The sequence below is a fragment of the Lingula anatina genome, chromosome 1 (genome assembly GCF_051362555.1).
Source record: "Lingula anatina isolate TDL-2025a chromosome 1, LinAna3.0, whole genome shotgun sequence".
In the NCBI taxonomy this organism is placed as follows: domain Eukaryota; kingdom Metazoa; phylum Brachiopoda; class Lingulata; order Lingulida; family Lingulidae; genus Lingula; species Lingula anatina.
In genome coordinates, this window is record NC_141767.1 from 44,138,802 (window position 1) to 44,156,047 (window position 17,246).

The window sequence follows — 17,246 nt, forward strand, 5'->3', positions numbered from 1 at the left end:
CTCTTCAATGACTGCGTCATCAGAAAGTACCCAGATGATGCACCTGGTGAATTTGTTGCTCCTGATGTCATCACTGTAATTCTCAATATGGACTCGGGGACTCTTGGCTTTAAGGGTGAAGGAAAAAATTACGGAGTGGCATTGAAGGGTCTTCGCTTACTGACGAAAAAACTTTACCCTGCAATAAGTGCAACATATGGCAACTGTGAAGTGGGTATCGAGTATATCAGCAGTACAGGTAAATGCTGGGCTCAGAGGAACTTTTACTTGGTAAAATCTAAAAAAAATCCTATGCTTTATTTTTTGGTAAAAAATTCAAAAAATCAATCTTACAAAAAAAATTATAGTATTAAATTATTGTTGAAAGAAGACACAGGAAAGTAGCACAATAGGCCACCAGTACATTGTGACTAGTTCATTGTTGCAAGATAGGACTGCTTTAATTAGTTTGCAATCTGTTTTGAACAAAATCATGTATGAGTAGTATGCTGCACCCGACCTCCAGTCTGCTTCAAGGCCCACTGAAAGAATCAGTGCAAGAGGTACGCTCTGTACCCTAAATACAATCATCGCACCTTAAATCCTAAGATAAGTGTTGAATATAGCTTTTCTATTCAGGATATTTTCTTTTCTTTTTTAATAAACAGATCAAATAGTTTTGATTCAAACTTAATCTGGCTATTTCTTTCAGAGCAAGGAAGACCACAGACAAAACCATGTCCTCCGGCTCTGCCTCTGATATTCAAAAAGCAATGTGGGGAAAATATCGAATTGTCAAACGACAGCATTCAAGCGGAAAGATCAAAGTACCTTTTGATCAATTATTCACTTTTAAAAGCAGAAAATAGAAAATGAAAAAAAGTTAATAACTAATTTTTATAGTAGAGAATTCACTGCAATTTAAAATATCCAACTACAGGTATTTTATCGACGGCAGGGTTTTTACATGTATGTATTGTATTTTATTGCTGATATATTGTAAATGCCCCTTGGGATGTTAAAACGTCTTCATTTTGATTATGTTTTAGACATATCTTTTTGCATCTTATTTTATTAATATCCTCACATGGCGTTAACAAAAAAAAAAATATAAAAACCGAATGTCACGCATTATAACAATAACGTTTTCCATTCCAGTTTTATGTCTGACTCAGACAAAGCAGTTGTTTTGACTTCAAGAAGTCTACAACCGAATGAAAAGTTTGAAATATGTGTTAAGAAAACCCTGGATAAATGGCCAGAGGGTCTAGCTATCGGAGTTGTGGCTCTGGAAGCAGGATTCGAGATTCCGAGAAGTCTCCCTGGACAAGCCGCAGATATAGCGTGGGTCTGGAAAGGCACGGATGTTTAGCATCATCGAAAGACGGAAAGGAAATTGGATTTTAACCTTAATTCCGCAAAAGTATGTATTTAAGAATACAATTTTGTTTCGCCTTTGTGAACAAAGGGGTCTCTGCTGGAGCCAAGCCTGTGTAGTACTGTTCCTAATGCCTCTGTACTAATAGTACTGTATGAAACAAAGTAAAAACGTTTCTCATTTTCCCAATCAACAAGAAAATCCCGAGATCGAAAGAGTAAGTCCAATTGTTTAAATCAAAATTCACAAAGTTTTTATTCCATTTATGAGAAAGGGTAAATGTGCAGGTGGTTGATTGTTTGTCAATTACACGAGCGACCAATACATTTTTCGTTAACGCGGTTACCGAAATCCTAAAAGTCAGGGAGTTGATTACACTCTTTAGCTCTAATTTCAGATTGGCGACAAATTTGGTGTCATGAGAAAGGAAGATGGTGCTTTGCACTTCTTTTATAACGGTCGAGATATGGGAATGGCAGCCACAAATGTTCCTCAGAAAATACACGGAATTGTTGATGTCCATGGAAGTACTATACACGTAGAATTAGTGGGTAAGAATGCTATATCTATTGAAAAACGACAAATGATCTTTCTACATGTACATGTATGTGAGTTTTGTCCCGCAGGCTGTTAAACCTGCCGAATAACCTTTGTTTGACCGTGTGCTAGCATCTTATATCACAATGAAACTAAAAATAAATTCATAATTCATGTTCTTTTTTGTTTCATATTCAACAGAACAAATTCGAGAGGAAACCACAGAGCCAACAGGTGCCGCTTTTACCGGCATTTCTAGAATAGATCGCGTCTTTGAAAAAATGAGACAAACGATCGATTTATTAAAGAAGAAAGACGAACGCTCTATTCGATCCACTATACATATGGTCCACGAACATTTGTACATGCTGTACGCCAAGCATAAGGCCCGAAACCTTCGGCAGTTAATGGGTGACAAGCTGGTCCAGTTGAATGCTGCCTTCCATATTACTGAATATATAAAATTTCTCTGTGAGTGCGGGATTGAAAACGACAAAATCCATGAGCTGCTTCGTACTGTTTGTTTGAATTACAGTGATGCCAGTCTGCAGTTTGCCAGGTCCATCGGACAGACGGATCTGCTTGGAATCCTGTCTGCAGAACTTGCCAAGTATCAGAATAGATATATGAGTGAAGAGGTAAGAAAGAAAAACCAATTTGATATCCCCAATCCATTAGATAAATCGGAAAAAATTAAATGATGTGTGTCTTTGCATTAGTTTTGACTGGGCTTAAATTTATGACAAGTTTCACTTTTGAAAAAGGTATCAATTAAGATTGTTACTGATTTTCACCAACGGAGTCTCCAGTTATTCTGAAAATGTAATACATGTTATATTGTTCCATATACTTGCTGTATATATATCATACTGTACTTAGATATAATTGCCAAATTATCTTCAAACAGAGATGTGTTATTTATTCAAAACTGTTGTTTTCAACACCAGGGGATAAGAGATATTGTTATGTCAGCACTTGCCATTCTTCACAACTGCTCAAAAGTTACGGAGAACCGAGCGGTGTATTACCTCCTCGGTGTGATCAACATCCTGGTCCCTTATACGAAGCCAGGGAATGACGAAAGAGTCGCAATGACGGCCTTAATGACCTTGTCCTACCTTGTTACTATTGACCAACAACACCTGATCCAAGCAGAGCCATCAGCTATTGCATACATTCTGAAGAAACTCGACGAAGCACTGAGAAACGCAGAAACTCATCAATCGGACGGTTTCCATGCCTACGAAATTGTGGAATCGCTTATAAACCTATCGAAAAGCGCACAGAATCGGGTGACGACGGTACAGAAAGGAGGCATTCCCCTGTTTGTGAAAATGATGAAAGTCGGTAATCCACGAGAGCAGGAACTCGCCCTGAACGCCGTGTGGGAACTTATTAACGGTGGCGACGGGACGCTGTCAACTATCTCTAGAACAGAAGGGCTATTAGACGAAGCGAAGGCTTTAAAGAGCAGCAAAGTCGAAACTGTTCGCCAAGCCGCTGAAAGGATTTTATTGAGGCTTGATACGCAGACTCAAATGTTTTCCCAGAGGTTTGGTGAGATAATAGTTTTTCGTTTAAAAAAGTAAATATCAATCAATCAATTATTCAATCGTGAACTGTGAATTCTTGGATATCATTAGTGAAAGAAATTACGTTTTAAACAAGCTGTTCTGTTCAAAGTTTATTACCTTTCCAGAACCGGCACCCATTCCAAAGTGCACTTACAAAGATATCTGCGACAAATTTGTTGAGACACTCAACATACATGGTAAGTTTTCATTAACTAAAAAGTATTTTCAAATTCATTTCCTTGTGATATTTTTAAGATACTATTACCCTATTTTAAACTCTTTTTATTCATTCACTCAACTGCTTTTGGTTATGTACATGTATTTCCATGCATTGCAATTTAACAGAGAGATATTTTGATGCCAAGTATCATCACTGCTACTGCAACGTTTGTCATAATGAGAGAGGAGACAATCTGTATTATACTCGCGGAAATCCACCCAAGGACTATGGTATTCCAATTGGATGGTACAGGTATGCCCTTTGGTGAGTATAACAACGACAATCCGGGTTTGCGCTTACCTTATCTAGAAATGCTGGTAACTTGGAAATTTGAATGTAATCTTCAACTTCTCAGTGTGTCACAGTCATAAGCAAAACTTAAAATGTAACAATTATTATTCATGTATATTGTAAAACCGCAAAACTTTTTGCTTTTTGTTTTGTTATTCAATGCTACTGTGGGATATTCGTCTGACTATTTGAAGTTACTTTTTACTGTATCAAGGAGCATGTATGAACTGTCTATTTTTTTTTTCAATGTGGCACCAGCCTTCCAGCTAAAGCAAAGGCAATGAACGTATTGGACAACTGGCACAGGGCATTCCATGGCACTAAGAAAGATGTGGTTAGCAAGATACTTGAAGTCGGGGAACTGCTCATTCCAGGTTAGGGAACCGATTGTCTTATGACGTCATGGAACAGGCAATTGTATTGCGAATAGCTGAAATTCACAAAATGTGCGATATTTATGTGTCAGTGTCTATAATTAATGTCAACTTCGCTTAATTCATTCCCTTATTCAAGTGCACATGCGGACTTTTTTTCCTTTTTTTTTTTTTTGGGGGGGGGGGTCCGTACGTGTTCTCGAACTCTTACTTTTTTTGGTTTTATTTTTTTATTAATCTTTTTTGGAGGGCATGGGAAAAGGATCTTGTTTCAGAGATGCCATATCAGAGTTATATAAAAGTTATCAACATTTGTATTTCATGGACTTTAGGCGACGAAGCGTTGGGCGGCGACAAAGTAAGCGAGAGGGAAGGCCATTTCAAAGACGACCATAAGCCCGAAGAGTTCGACACCAAGAAAATATTTTTATCTCCCAGTATCCGTTATGCTGGCCATGGCGCTTATGCCATGCCACACAAGTATGTATTCGTGTGTTGTATTCGTGTGGTATTTGTATAAATTGTAAACAGGGGTAAAAAAACAGGTTACACACAGTATGTTTGTGTATTAAAGTGTTTGTTTAAGAAGAAACATGCGGTCAGTATCGTGTTATTCTAATGCTATTCTGATTTAAAGTGGTATCACGAAATTAAAAATAGTTATTATTATATTAATAACAAAATGGTAATTATTGGTTTTATTCTTATAAAGCAACTGTTGACAGTTTAGTGAAATGATTCGGCAAAATATAGACTAGATGCTGTTGAATACAGGATGCAGCATTGATTTAAGTTTTTTTAGCATGTAAAATTCGAGTCGTTTGATAAAATCAGTAAAGTCAGCTCAGGAGGACACTTCCTATCTTCCTGTATGACCAGGTTAAACTTGCGGAGTCCGTGCACGCTGTAATTAGTGTGGGACCGCGAAACTGTATCTGGGTCTGCTTTGGAGCTCGTACCTGACGCCGTTACTCTCTGCCCAGGGCGCATCTACTGATAACATTAATGAGTGCGAAAGGATATGCAACAGCCATGGGGCAATAAAATGTTTACAATTTGGGTGGAGCTTAGACTAAGGCCCGTTGTCTATTGGTTGATTGAGAAACCCTGTATTAAAGGCGTGGACTAAATAGTTAAATGCTGATAGGCGCGGGCTAGGCCACTGTAGATTTCGGCAACCCTGAAACTATTCTAGCTCGTTTGAATAAATCGTTCTCTGAGGGAAAACTGCTTTTACATACCGCAAGTGAACACGATTTATTGCTGACTCAACAAAACCATCCACGAGGCCAGTGATTTCATTTTCTGGAAGTTGTATCAGCTCATTGGGAATGGGCTGAATCCGTGCTGTTTTCCCTGCAACTTTGTATGTAATGATTACAATAACAACCTAGTAGACTTAGAAAGAAACTATTTCACATGCAAGAAATGTTACATCGTATGATGACGTCGCGATGCATCGTCACATAAATTACGTCAAAACGCAGGGACATGTAAACGACATTTTAATTTTAATGGGTTAAAAGACACAAGGTTCAATATTCTGGATGACATTTTTTCACCTTTTTTTTAATTCTTGAAACTGGTTTCTTCATAACAAATTAATCATGCACTTTTTATCAAATATTTCAGATTTGAGGTATCAGGAAAAACCTATGTGGCCCGTGTAGCACTTCAAGTGTGCATTCGCCCAGGCAGCTATGATGTCGGCGATCAAACTATCGGAGAAACCAAGCCAATCGACCCAAAGTTTGATAATCAGGAAATAGAGTGGTCAACAAAAGAGTGTGGAAGCACCATTTTGTATGGTCTGCTGGTGAAATTGGAAGAACAAGCTTCTTGAAATAGTTAATTTCAACTTCGACGGAGCTGAGAACAATAAAGCTTTAGACTTAATCAGTGTAAAGGGTTTGAATGGTATATCATTCTGTATCCAAATCGATCGGATCATGTTGGAAAGTGTCGGTTTCATACCATTTGTATATTGTTTTATGTATGGCGTGATATTTGCAATGGATAGGCCAAAGCCGACTTGCGGTTGATTGTGATTGACTTAAAACCTTGCATTTACATTTTTAAAAAATGATGTCTACGTGAGAAAAATAATCCCTTTCCAATGCACAGGCCTAATGATATTTGAAGAGTTAAAAACATGCCGATTTTCAAACCAGTTTACAATTTACATCCATGCAGCTTCTTGCGTTTTGTTTCGATTTTTCTCAACCATTTCGAATTTTCATCAAGTGATTTGGAGATGGTTATTGGTATTTTCGAAACCAAGAAGGCCTACTTGTGTCCTTCAATAAAAGAAGCATCCACAAATATGCTAGTTCCTTGTAGTAAACTTGTCTTTGTAGGTTACAGACATTGGGCGAAGTAAAAGTGCCGAGAGACTTATGTGGGGGTATCCGCTACTCACTGAGTTTCACTTTACAAAGGAATTCTTAATGTAGCACTGGACTAAAATTTTAGCCTAGACTTTGTTTCTCCCAGTAGGTGATGTCAGCCGGTCAACAAAGAATACAAGGAGGTATTCCAGTCTTTTCACCTAATCTGTACTGTTGGTAAATAAAGTACCTCTAAATGTGTTAATATTTTTTGTTTTGCTTTTTTTTTTTTTTGGCAGAAATAATAAAGAGTTTAACGGCTGGGTTTTTAGGCAGCTGGAATCGTGCCATTTTGCAAGTCCACCTACAGACCAAGATTAAATCATTGCGATAGTTGAGCATCAGATTGCAAAGCGAATTGTATCACGTTTTGGTTATGAAAGGCCAAAGTTATTTTTAAAATGGTGTGGATGCGAAACACACTGACGAAGGGTTCCAAAATATTTTACGACCTACCCCTATCTTGAAAACACGGCTTTCGTAGTTTATTTCATAAAAAATCTCCGCTAACAAATCCAATAATATACCCATAAGCATTGGTGGATGTAGGATTTTAAATAAGGAGACAAGGGAGGGGGGGAAATTTAACAATGGACCTTTGACCATTTATATAACCAGAACATGCTCTAATTAATAGGCCTATCTGAAACAAACTTAATGTTATCTCACACACATTTCTATGTTTGAAGCCATATAAAAGGTATCTAAACACTTTTGGGAGGGTGGAGGGATCACACAAAAATATTGTATTTGCTGTTTGGACTCATTATTGAATATTCTGAATATTAATCGAACAACAGGCAGGAGTTTATGACCGATTCCAAGATGACGGGGAATCCCCTGTCAACTTCAGTCACGTGACCCATACGGGGGTTGTTAATCTGCTGTAAACTCCTGTCCTGTTCGCGTGTATGTGGGTCAAACATAATACAGGTAAAATTCTGGTTAATTGTGATCACTTCATCTTTGTATATGATTACATATTCACCACTAATATAAACTGTAGATAGATTTTGAGACAACATCGCGTATTTGATACATTAGAACCTCATGTTCGATTCGTTTCTCATTTCCGTAAACACAGCATAATGGCTGATTTTGGTTGTTGCTTTTGTTATTGCTACTCCCCTCTCCATGCATTCCTCTATACTAATTATGTAGAATTATGTAGAAAGATTGGAGTTAATGAGTATATATCAATTAACCAAAGAAGATCTGTTTAATAAAAAGTACGTCTACAGGTCACAGCTACTTTCGTTTTCAAGTCATTCGTAACCTGAAGGCCGCCGTGTTTGTTGTGATCTCTGGGGGCTTTTTCAACGTCTTACAGTGTATCGTGGCAATTACAATCTGTTATACTGGAGCATGTAATGATTTAAATTTTGTGAATATTAAATGTAGTTGCCGAATACGAATTAATGAAGTATGTATGTCTATCGTAACCGTAAGTATAGTGGCGCTACTTCTTAACTGTGTTAACTCATTTTTAATTCAGGCCTATATATGACTTTTGCATTACCATTCAAAGCATTCAGATAAATGTAAAGTCGCAATGGGAAATGAAGCATCGACATTACGTCTTCTCCATAATTTGGCGGAGCTTGAACAGGAGCTTGAACGAGACCAAGTTTCTAAGTCCAACCAACCACTAAAGGTGCAACATGGCTGGGATTCCAAGGACTGCTCCAATAATATGACAGTGCTAGATGACGGTTTGAAGGTAGGATTCACGGATCACCAGTAAAATATACCCACATTTAAGTTTCTGACTATCCTGAACATTTCATCAAAATACATTCATAATGTTTTTAGTTGACAAACAAACAAACAAATAGAGGTTGGGGGGGGGGGGGGGGTAAAAAGCTATTATCCACCCCTGTGCCGAACATTTTATAGTCCTCATCAACTATTTTCTAGATGCAAAAAGGCCGACTGACCTGATTCAAAAGTTTTATCTTTGTAACTACTCTTGAGTAAAATTCCGTATCTGCTAGTGATTTGTTTCAATTTCAAACTAGACTTCTTATAACCAAAAAAAGGGGAGGGCGGGGATCATCATTTTATTATAATTTCACTATTTATTAGAGAATCGTTAAAACCTTTACGTTTTCTTTATTCATCAAAGTTGTACGCCCTACAATCATACATTGTACCTATTTTACAGGTGCGTAGAAATAAATCTTTACAGCCTAGGACAGATGCTGTTAGGGGCAAGAGAGGTTATGGTCAAGGGATACATATCTGGAAGATTCACTGGCCCCAGTCGATGAGAGGCAGCAATGCTGTTATTGGTGTAGCTACCTATCAGGCCCCCCTGACTTGCATTGGTGAGTTTGGTTGGATGGTGACAGGAAAAAATTCACCTAGACCCACACATGTACAAAAACTGCGTATAAAAGTGCAAAGCCTTTTATGCTTGAGGTATAACAAGGGCAACGTATAATTTGGACTCTTTAAATTACATACTGTATAGGCAATTTGTTTCAAGTGCTTCTAATCATATCATTCTCTCGAAGGTTATTCGTCTTTGATTGGTTCCAATGATCAGTCCATGGGGTGGGATATAGTCCGCAATGTTCTTCTCTTCAATGACTGCGTCATCAGAAAGTACCCGGATGATGCACCTGGTGAATTTGTTGCTCCTGATGTCATCACTGTAATTCTTAATATGGACTCGGGGACTCTTGGCTTTAAGGGTGATGGAAAAAATTACGGAGTAGCATTGAAGGGTCTTCGCTTACTGGGGAAAAAACTTTACCCTGCAATAAGCGCAACATATGGCAGCTGTGAAGTGGGTATCGAGTACATCAGAAGTACAGGTAAATGCTGCTATTGTTTGGTTTAATCTAAAAAATATCATTTGCTTTATTTTTTGGTAAAATATTACAAATAATCAATCTAAATGCTAAGCTCAGAAGAACTTTTATTTGGTATTATCTGAAAAATATCCTTTGCTTTATTTCTTAGTAAAATATTGAAATGTTGACTCGATTTCTTTTACAAAAATATCATACCAAATAAAGATTAAATAAATAATTGATGAAAATAGACACACAAAAGTATCACAATAGGCCACCAGTGCATCGTAACTAGTCTATTGTTGATGGATAAAACTGCTTCAGTTTGCAACGTTTTGAACAAAATCGTGAGTAGTATGCAGTATGCACGATATTTCCCCTCATACTCTCAGCACAGATTTACAAACCTACATGTATTTTGTTTCTTTCGATTCATGTAAGACGCAGCACCTGCACCCGACCTCCCGTCTGCTTCAAGGCCCACTGAAAGAACCACTGCAAGAGGTACGCTCTGTAACCTGACTACAACCATTGCACCTTAAATCCTAGAATAAATCTTGAATATCGTTTTCATTCAGGAAATTCTATTTTATTTTTTATTTTATTATAGACGGATCACATAGTTTTGTTTCAAACTAAATCTTTTTATTTCTTTCAGATCAGGGAAGACCACAAGCAAAACCATGTCCTCCGGCCCAGCCTCTGAAATTCAAAAAGCAATGTGGGAAAAATATCGAATTGTCAAATGACAGCATTCAAGCGGAGAGATCAAAGTACGTTTTGATCAATTATTCATTTTTAAAAGCAGAAAATGGAAAATGAAAAAAGTCAAAAACTAATTTATATAGTAGAGAATTTACTGATTTTTTAATTTTAGATTCAGGTATTTTGATAGGGGTTTTGTGTATTGTTATTTATGTATTTTGTTGCTGAAATGTTGTAAATGCCCCCTTGGGATGTTAAAACGTCTCCATTGATTATATTTTAGACATATATACCTGCATTATATTTTATGAATATTCTAATACGGCGTTTACCAACAAAAATAAAAACCGAATACCACGCATTATTACAATAACGTTCTGTACCTGCTCATTTTTATTCCAGTTTTATGTCTGAATCAGACAAAGCAGTTGTTTTGACTTCGAGAAGTCTACAACCAAATGAAAAGTTTGAAATATGTGTAAAGAGAACTCTTGGTCAATGGGCAGAAGGTCTAGCGATCGGAGTTGTGGCTCTGGAAGCAGGATTCGAGATTCCGAGAAGTCTCCCTGGACAAGCCGCAGATATAGCGTGGGTCTGGAAAGGCACGGATGTTTTGCATGACCGAAAAACGGAACGGAAATTGGATTTTAACCTTAATTCCGCAAAAGTATGTATTTAAGGATTGTGTGTATTTATTATGTTTCGCCTTTTTGAAGGGGTCTCTGCTGGAGCCCAGTCGGTCTTGTACTGTTCCTAATGCCTCTGTACTAACAGTACTGTATGAAACAAAGTACAAACGTTTCTCACTTTTTCCCAATCAACATGAAAATCCCGAGAGCGAAAGAGTAAGTCCAGTTGTTTTAATCGAAATTCACATTGATTTCATTTCATTTATGAGAAAGGATAAATGTGCAGGTGGTTGATTGTTTACCAATTACACGAGCGACCAATACAATTTCGTGAACACGATTACCGAAATCCTAATAGTCCGGGAGTTAATTACTATCTTTAGCTCTAATTTCAGATTGGCGACAAATTTGGTGTCATGAGAAAGGAAGATGGTGCATTGCACTTTTTTTACAACAGTCGAGATATGGGAATGGCAGCCACAAATGTTCCTCAGAAAATACACGGAATTGTTGATGTCCATGGCAGTACTATACACGTAGAATTAGTGGGTAAGAATGCTATATGCATTGAAAAAGGACAAAGATTTATTTTCATAAATGATGATACATGTATGTCCATGTGAACTTTGTCCCGTGGGCTGTTCAACCTATCGAATTACCCTTGTCTGACCGTGTAATAGCAACTTGTATCACAATGAAACTGAAAATATAATATATTAAAAACAGGTTTGAAATCTTGACATTCATGATCTTTTTTATTTTATATTCAACAGAACAAATTCGAGAGGAAACCACGGAGCCAACAGGTGCCGCTTTTGAGAGTATGTCTAGAGAAGAACGCGCCTTTGAAAAAATGAAACAAACAATCGATCTCTTGAAGAAGAAAGACGAACGTGCTATTCGATCCACTGAACTCATGGTCTTACAACATTTGTACATGTTGTACGCCGATCATAAGGACCGAAAGCTGAGGCAGTTAATGGGTGATAAGCTGGTCCAGTTGAATGCCGCCTCCCATATTACTGAATATATGAAATTTCTACGTGATTGCGGGCTTGAAAACTATAGAATCTTCAAGTGTTATGATCTGCTTCGTAGTGTTTGTTGGAATTACAGTGATTCCAGTCTGAAGTTTGCCAGGTCCATCGGACAGACGGATCTCCTTGGAATTCTGTCTGCAGAGCTTGCCAAGTATCAGAATAGATATATGAGTGACGAGGTAAGAAAAAAATCAATTTGATATCACCCAACCCATTAGATAAATTGGAAAATGATGTGTGTGTGTGTGTGTGTGTGTGTGTGTGTGTATTGGCTTTGACCGGGCTTAAATATATTTAAGAACTTGCACTTTTGAACCAAGCGTCAATTATGATTGTTACCAATTCTCATCGACGGAGTCTCCAGTTATTTTGAAAATGCAATACATGTTTATTGTTTCGTTTCACAAATATACATCACACAGAAAAAAGTGCCATACTTGTTTCTCTACTTAAACGCAAATTATCTTCAAACAGAAATGTACTATTAATTCAAAACTATTTTTTTTAATCCCAGGGGAAAAAAGATATTGTTATGTCAGCATTTGGAATTCTTCACAACTGCTCAAAAGTCACGGAGAACCGAGGGGTGTACTACCGCCTCGGCGTGATCAACATCGCGGTCCCCTACACGAAGCCAGGGAATGACGAAACAGTCGCAATGACGGCCTTAATGACCTTGTCCTACCTGGTCACTATTGACCAAAATCACCTGATACAAGCAGAGCCATCAGCAATTGCAAATATTCTGAAGAAACTCGATGAAGCACTGAAAAACGCAGCAACTCATCAATCGGACGGTTCTCTTACTTTCCATGCTTACGAAATTGTAGAATCGCTCATAAACCTATCCAAAAGCGTACAAAATCGGGTGACGACGGTACAGAAAGGAGGCATTCCCCTGTTTGTGAAAATGATGAAAGTCGGTAATCCACAAGAGCAGGAACTCGCCCTGAACGCCGTGTGGGAACTGATTAGCGGAGGGGATGGGACGCTGTCAACTATCTCTAGAACAGCAGGGCTATTAGATGCAGTGAAGGCTTTAAAGAGCAGCAAAGTCGAAACCGTTCGTCAAGCCGCTGAGAGGATTTCATTGAAGCTTGACACGCAGTCTCAAATGTTTTCCCAGAGGTTTGGTAAGGTGGTAGTTTTTCGTTTACAAAATTTAATATCAATAAATAAATAAATAAATAAATAAATCATGAGCAGTGAATTTTTGGTAATCATAAGTGAAAGTAATTGCATTTTAGACAGGCCATACGGTTAAAAGTTTATTACCTTTCCAGATCCGGCACCCAAGCCAAAGTGCACTTACAATGATATCTGCAACAAATTTGTTGAGACTCTCAACTTGCACAGTAAGCTTTCATTAACTTAAAAATTGTTTTTAAATTCATTTCCTTATCATATTTTTTAAAGATTCTGTTTGCCTATTCTAAACTCTTTTTATTATGTTTTCAATAAGATGTAAAACGAGTACATGTTGCACTCAACTGTTTCCGGCTATGTGCATGTATTTCCATGCCTTGGAATTTTACAGAATCATATTTTGATGCTAAGTATCATCGCTGCTACTGCAACGTGTGTCATAATGATAGAGGAGACAAACTGTATTATACTCGCGGAAATCCGCCAAAGGACTACGGTATTCCAATTGGATGGTACAGGTATGCCCTTTGGTGAGTATACCAACGGCAAACCGGTTTGGTAAATTAGAAATTTGAATGATTTTATATGTCTTCAACGTCTCCGTGTGTTACAGCCGTGAGCAAAACTCTATATTTTTCATGTATATTGTGAAACCGCAAAACTTTTTGCTTTTTGTTTTGTTATGCATTGCTACTGTGGGATATTTTCTGACTATTTGAAGTTTTTTTTCTTTACTGAATCAAGTTGCATGTATGAGCTGTCTATTTTTTCACCGTTTTACCAGCCTTCCACCTAAAGCAAAAGCTATGAATGTATTGGACAACTGGCACAGGGCATTCCATGGCACCAAGAAAGATGTGGTCACCAAGATACTTGAAGTCGGGGAACTACTCATTCCAGGTTAGGCACTGTTTGTCTTATGACATGACGGGAAAAGCGCTTGTATTGCGAGCAACTTTAATTCACGAAACCTGTGATACTTATGTGTCAGTGGTCTAATTAATGTCAACTTCACCTATTCATTCACTTATTCAAGTGCGCAGTACTATTGTTTAAAATTTTTGTTGATCCGTACGTAATCTCGAACTCGGGTATTTTTTGAATTATTATTTTTTATTAAACTTTTTTTCTTTTTTCCCATAGAGATGCCGTATTAGAGTGATATAAAAGTTATCAACATTTGTTTTTCATGTATTCATTTACTTGGATTTTAGGCGATGTAGCGTTGGGCGGCGACAAAATAAGCGAGAGGGAAGGCCATTTCAAAGACGACAATAAGCCTGAAGGGTTCGACACCAAGAAAATATTTGTATCTCCCAGTATCCGTTATGCTGGCCATGGCGCTTATGCCATGCCACACAAGTATGTATCCGTGTGTTGTATCCGTGTGGTTTTTATGAATAGTAAACAGTGTGTGTGTGTGTGTGTGTGTGTGTGTGTAAATATGTTTGTTTTGGAAGAACCCTGCTGTCAGTATCGTATTTTTCTAATGCTATATTGAATCATGTTATCATGAAAATAATCATAGTAACAATAATAAAAATAATAATAATTTTACCGATTTTTCTCCTGTAGATGAGGATTCTGAAAATTAAATTAAAGAACAAGCTTAAGCATCACTATCGTCTCTTCCTTTATTTTCATATTTATTATTCATTTACCAAGTCTGTATAAATAATAAATGTGAAAAATAATAAATGTAAACTTAAAGAAACATTACAAATATAAACAGAAATAGATATGGTTTGCATCGCAAAGGGTGATCCTGTAGCCCAAGAAAGACGTTGGAGATATTGAAGTGCGTTTTGAATATACATGTAAATGCGTTTCGGTACGCAGCTTCAAATATCATGACATTAAATCTTACGATCTTGCGACCACGACTCTCTATCACTCCTGTCTCTTCAACATAACAAATTAAAGAGGATGTTTATACACGTGATTCTTTGTTAATTTTTGGATTAAAAAGACTTTCGCCACACTTGATACATTTTTAACAGGTACATGTATACATGTAGCATACAGTGAATCGTCACAAAGATATCACTCTAAAACAGTTAGAACAAACGAAACAATACTTGAGTAAGCGAGATTTTAGCTTGACTTTCCTTAAAAGGCGACAAGACTTATGGATTACTTACTTGAATTTCTACACCCCATTGTGACAAAGAAACAAATTACAAATTCAAATTCAAATTACGAAAATACAACACCTGTGAGGTGTCAAGTAAGTGAAATTTGTTTTGTATCTAAGGCGTCATAATAAGTATTATGACGTCGGGATGCATCGTTCACTTAAATTACGTCACAACGCAGGAACATGTAGCCTAAATGACATTTTAATTTTAATGGGTTAAAAGAGACGTGGTTCAATATTATGAATGATATTTTTGACCTTTTTTATTTTTGAAGCTGGTTTCCTCATAAAAGATAAGTCATGCACTTTTCCAAATATTTCAGATTTGTGGTATCGGGAAAAACCTATGTGGCCCGTGTAGCACTTCAAGTGTGCATTCGCCCAGGCAGCTATGATGTCGGCGATCAAACTATCGGAGAAACCAAGCCAATCGACCCAAAGTTTGACAATCAGGAAATAGAGTGGTCAACTAAAGAGCGTGGAAGCACCATTTTGTATGGTCTGCTGGTGAAATTGGAAGAACAAGCTTCTTGAAATAGTTAATCTTAACTTTGACGGAGCTGAGAACAATAAAGCTTTTGACTTAATCGGGGTGAAGAGTTTGAATGGTACAGGGGTATTTCATTCTGTATCCATATCGATCAGATCATATTGGAAAGTGTCGGTTTCATTCCATTTGTAAATTGTTTTATGTTATGGCGTGACATTTGCAATGGATAGTCCTAAACCTACTTGCGGTTGATTGTGATTGACTTAAAACGCTGCATATATATTTTAAAAAATGATGTCTACGTGAGAAAAATAATCCCTTTCTAATTACATGTGCCTACTGATATTTGAAGAGTCAAAAACATGCCGATTTTCAAACCAGGTTATAATTTACATCCACGCAGATTCTTGCGCTTTGTGTCGATTTTTCTCAACCTTTTAGAAAAGACATTTCTACTCTGCATCAAGTGATTTGGAGATGGTAATTGGTATTTTCGAAATCAAGAAGGTCTATTTGTATCCTTTAATAAAAAGTACTGTAGCATCCACAAATATGCTTGTTCCTTGCAGTAAACTTGTCTTTGTAGGTTACAGACATTGGGCGAAGTAGCCTACATGTATAGACTAGTAATAGTGCCAATATTTCCTGTTATTTGGGCCTATTCGTTACTCATTGAGTTGTATTTCACAAACGAATTTTCAAAGAAGCACTGGACTAAAATTTTAGCCAAGACTTTGTTTCTCTCTGTAGGTGACGTCAGCCGGTCACCTAATCTGCACTGCTGCTAAATAAAGTGGCTCTAAATGTGTTACTATTTTTTGTCAGAAATGATATGTTTAACGGCTGGTTTTAGGTAGTTGGAAACGTGCCATTCTGCATGTCCACCTACAGACGATATATTAAATCAAGCGATAGTTGAGTATCAGATTACAAAGCCAATTGTGTCACCCTTTGGTTGTGAAAGACCAGATTATTTTTAAATGGCGTGGATGCCTGACGAAAGTTGCAAAATATTTCAAGATCTACCCTTATCTTGAAAACACGGCTTTTATTTTATAAAAAGAGTATCCGCTAACGCATCAAATTATATATCCATACCCAAGCAGAAGCATTGGTGGATGTAGGATTTTACTTAAAGCGACAGGGGGTCACAAGGACAAAAAGGACAATTTTACCACATTACGTTGGGTACAGGGGTGGAAAATTGATGGATTTGTTTTTTTTTTTGCTTCTTGTACATTGGAGGGGGGGGGAGAGAAGCTGAGAATATTATTCCTTTCGAAAGTAAACATTTTCAAGCAAACTGAGCTTAGATTTAACTAGGAAAGAGTTCTCGTTCATATCAAAAGCGCATTTGATGGATACATGCCAATGGTAACGTTCGTGCCTCCCTAACATGAAACATTTTAAAGACAAATATGAACAAGTGATAAAAACATAGTCCCCTCAACAAATTTAACAATGAACCTTCGATCATTTATATATCCAGGGCTCTAATAGGCCTATCTCAAACAAAATGTTATCCCACACACATTTCTTTGTTTGAAACCATATTAAAGGT

The 17,246-nt window shown here is 37.2% G+C and overlaps 2 protein-coding genes across 3 annotated transcripts; both read left to right on the forward strand.

Annotated features, from left to right (window-relative positions):
- Positions 1–1,228: 1,228 nt before the first annotated feature.
- Positions 1,229–6,935, forward strand: LOC106158081 (uncharacterized). Of its 2 annotated transcripts, XM_087013938.1 has the most exons (9): positions 1,229–1,402; positions 1,755–1,908; positions 2,096–2,532; positions 2,842–3,451; positions 3,594–3,665; positions 3,814–3,952; positions 4,238–4,353; positions 4,686–4,833; positions 5,986–6,935. In XM_087013938.1, exons 2-9 carry the CDS (start codon positions 1,776–1,778, stop codon positions 6,194–6,196), a joined length of 1,866 nt encoding a protein of 621 aa, XP_086870064.1. In that variant the 5' UTR covers positions 1,229–1,402; positions 1,755–1,775; the 3' UTR covers positions 6,197–6,935. The 2 variants fall into 2 exon arrangements, with proteins under 2 accessions (XP_086870064.1, XP_086870068.1); XM_087013942.1 differs by lacking the exon at positions 4,686–4,833 and having other exon boundaries at positions 5,986–6,179.
- Positions 6,936–7,579: 644 nt separating this feature from the next.
- Positions 7,580–16,493, forward strand: LOC106158893 (neuralized-like protein 4). Its single transcript, XM_087013912.1, has 15 exons — positions 7,580–7,673; positions 8,236–8,460; positions 8,905–9,067; positions 9,257–9,559; positions 9,980–10,042; positions 10,197–10,311; positions 10,646–10,910; positions 11,268–11,421; positions 11,646–12,091; positions 12,427–13,045; positions 13,196–13,267; positions 13,450–13,588; positions 13,843–13,958; positions 14,273–14,420; positions 15,519–16,493. The coding sequence occupies exons 2-15, from the start codon at positions 8,293–8,295 to the stop codon at positions 15,727–15,729; spliced, it is 2,982 nt and encodes a 993-aa protein (XP_086870038.1). The 5' UTR covers positions 7,580–7,673; positions 8,236–8,292; the 3' UTR covers positions 15,730–16,493.
- Positions 16,494–17,246: the final 753 nt, after the last annotated feature.

Excerpts from the sequence above, each read along its gene's own strand:
- LOC106158081 (XM_087013938.1), top strand. The coding sequence starts at position 1,776 with ATGAGAAAGGAAGATGGTGCTTTGCACTTCTTTTATAACGGTCGAGAT. Across the intron at positions 1,909-2,095 it reads TATACACGTAGAATTAGTGG|AACAAATTCGAGAGGAAACC; the intron begins GTAAGAATGCTA and ends CATATTCAACAG. Across the intron at positions 4,834-5,985 it reads GCTTATGCCATGCCACACAA|ATTTGAGGTATCAGGAAAAA; the intron begins GTATGTATTCGT and ends CAAATATTTCAG.
- LOC106158893 (XM_087013912.1), top strand. The coding sequence starts at position 8,293 with ATGGGAAATGAAGCATCGACATTACGTCTTCTCCATAATTTGGCGGAG. Across the intron at positions 13,046-13,195 it reads AATGTTTTCCCAGAGGTTTG|ATCCGGCACCCAAGCCAAAG; the intron begins GTAAGGTGGTAG and ends TTACCTTTCCAG. Across the intron at positions 13,268-13,449 it reads TGAGACTCTCAACTTGCACA|AATCATATTTTGATGCTAAG; the intron begins GTAAGCTTTCAT and ends GGAATTTTACAG.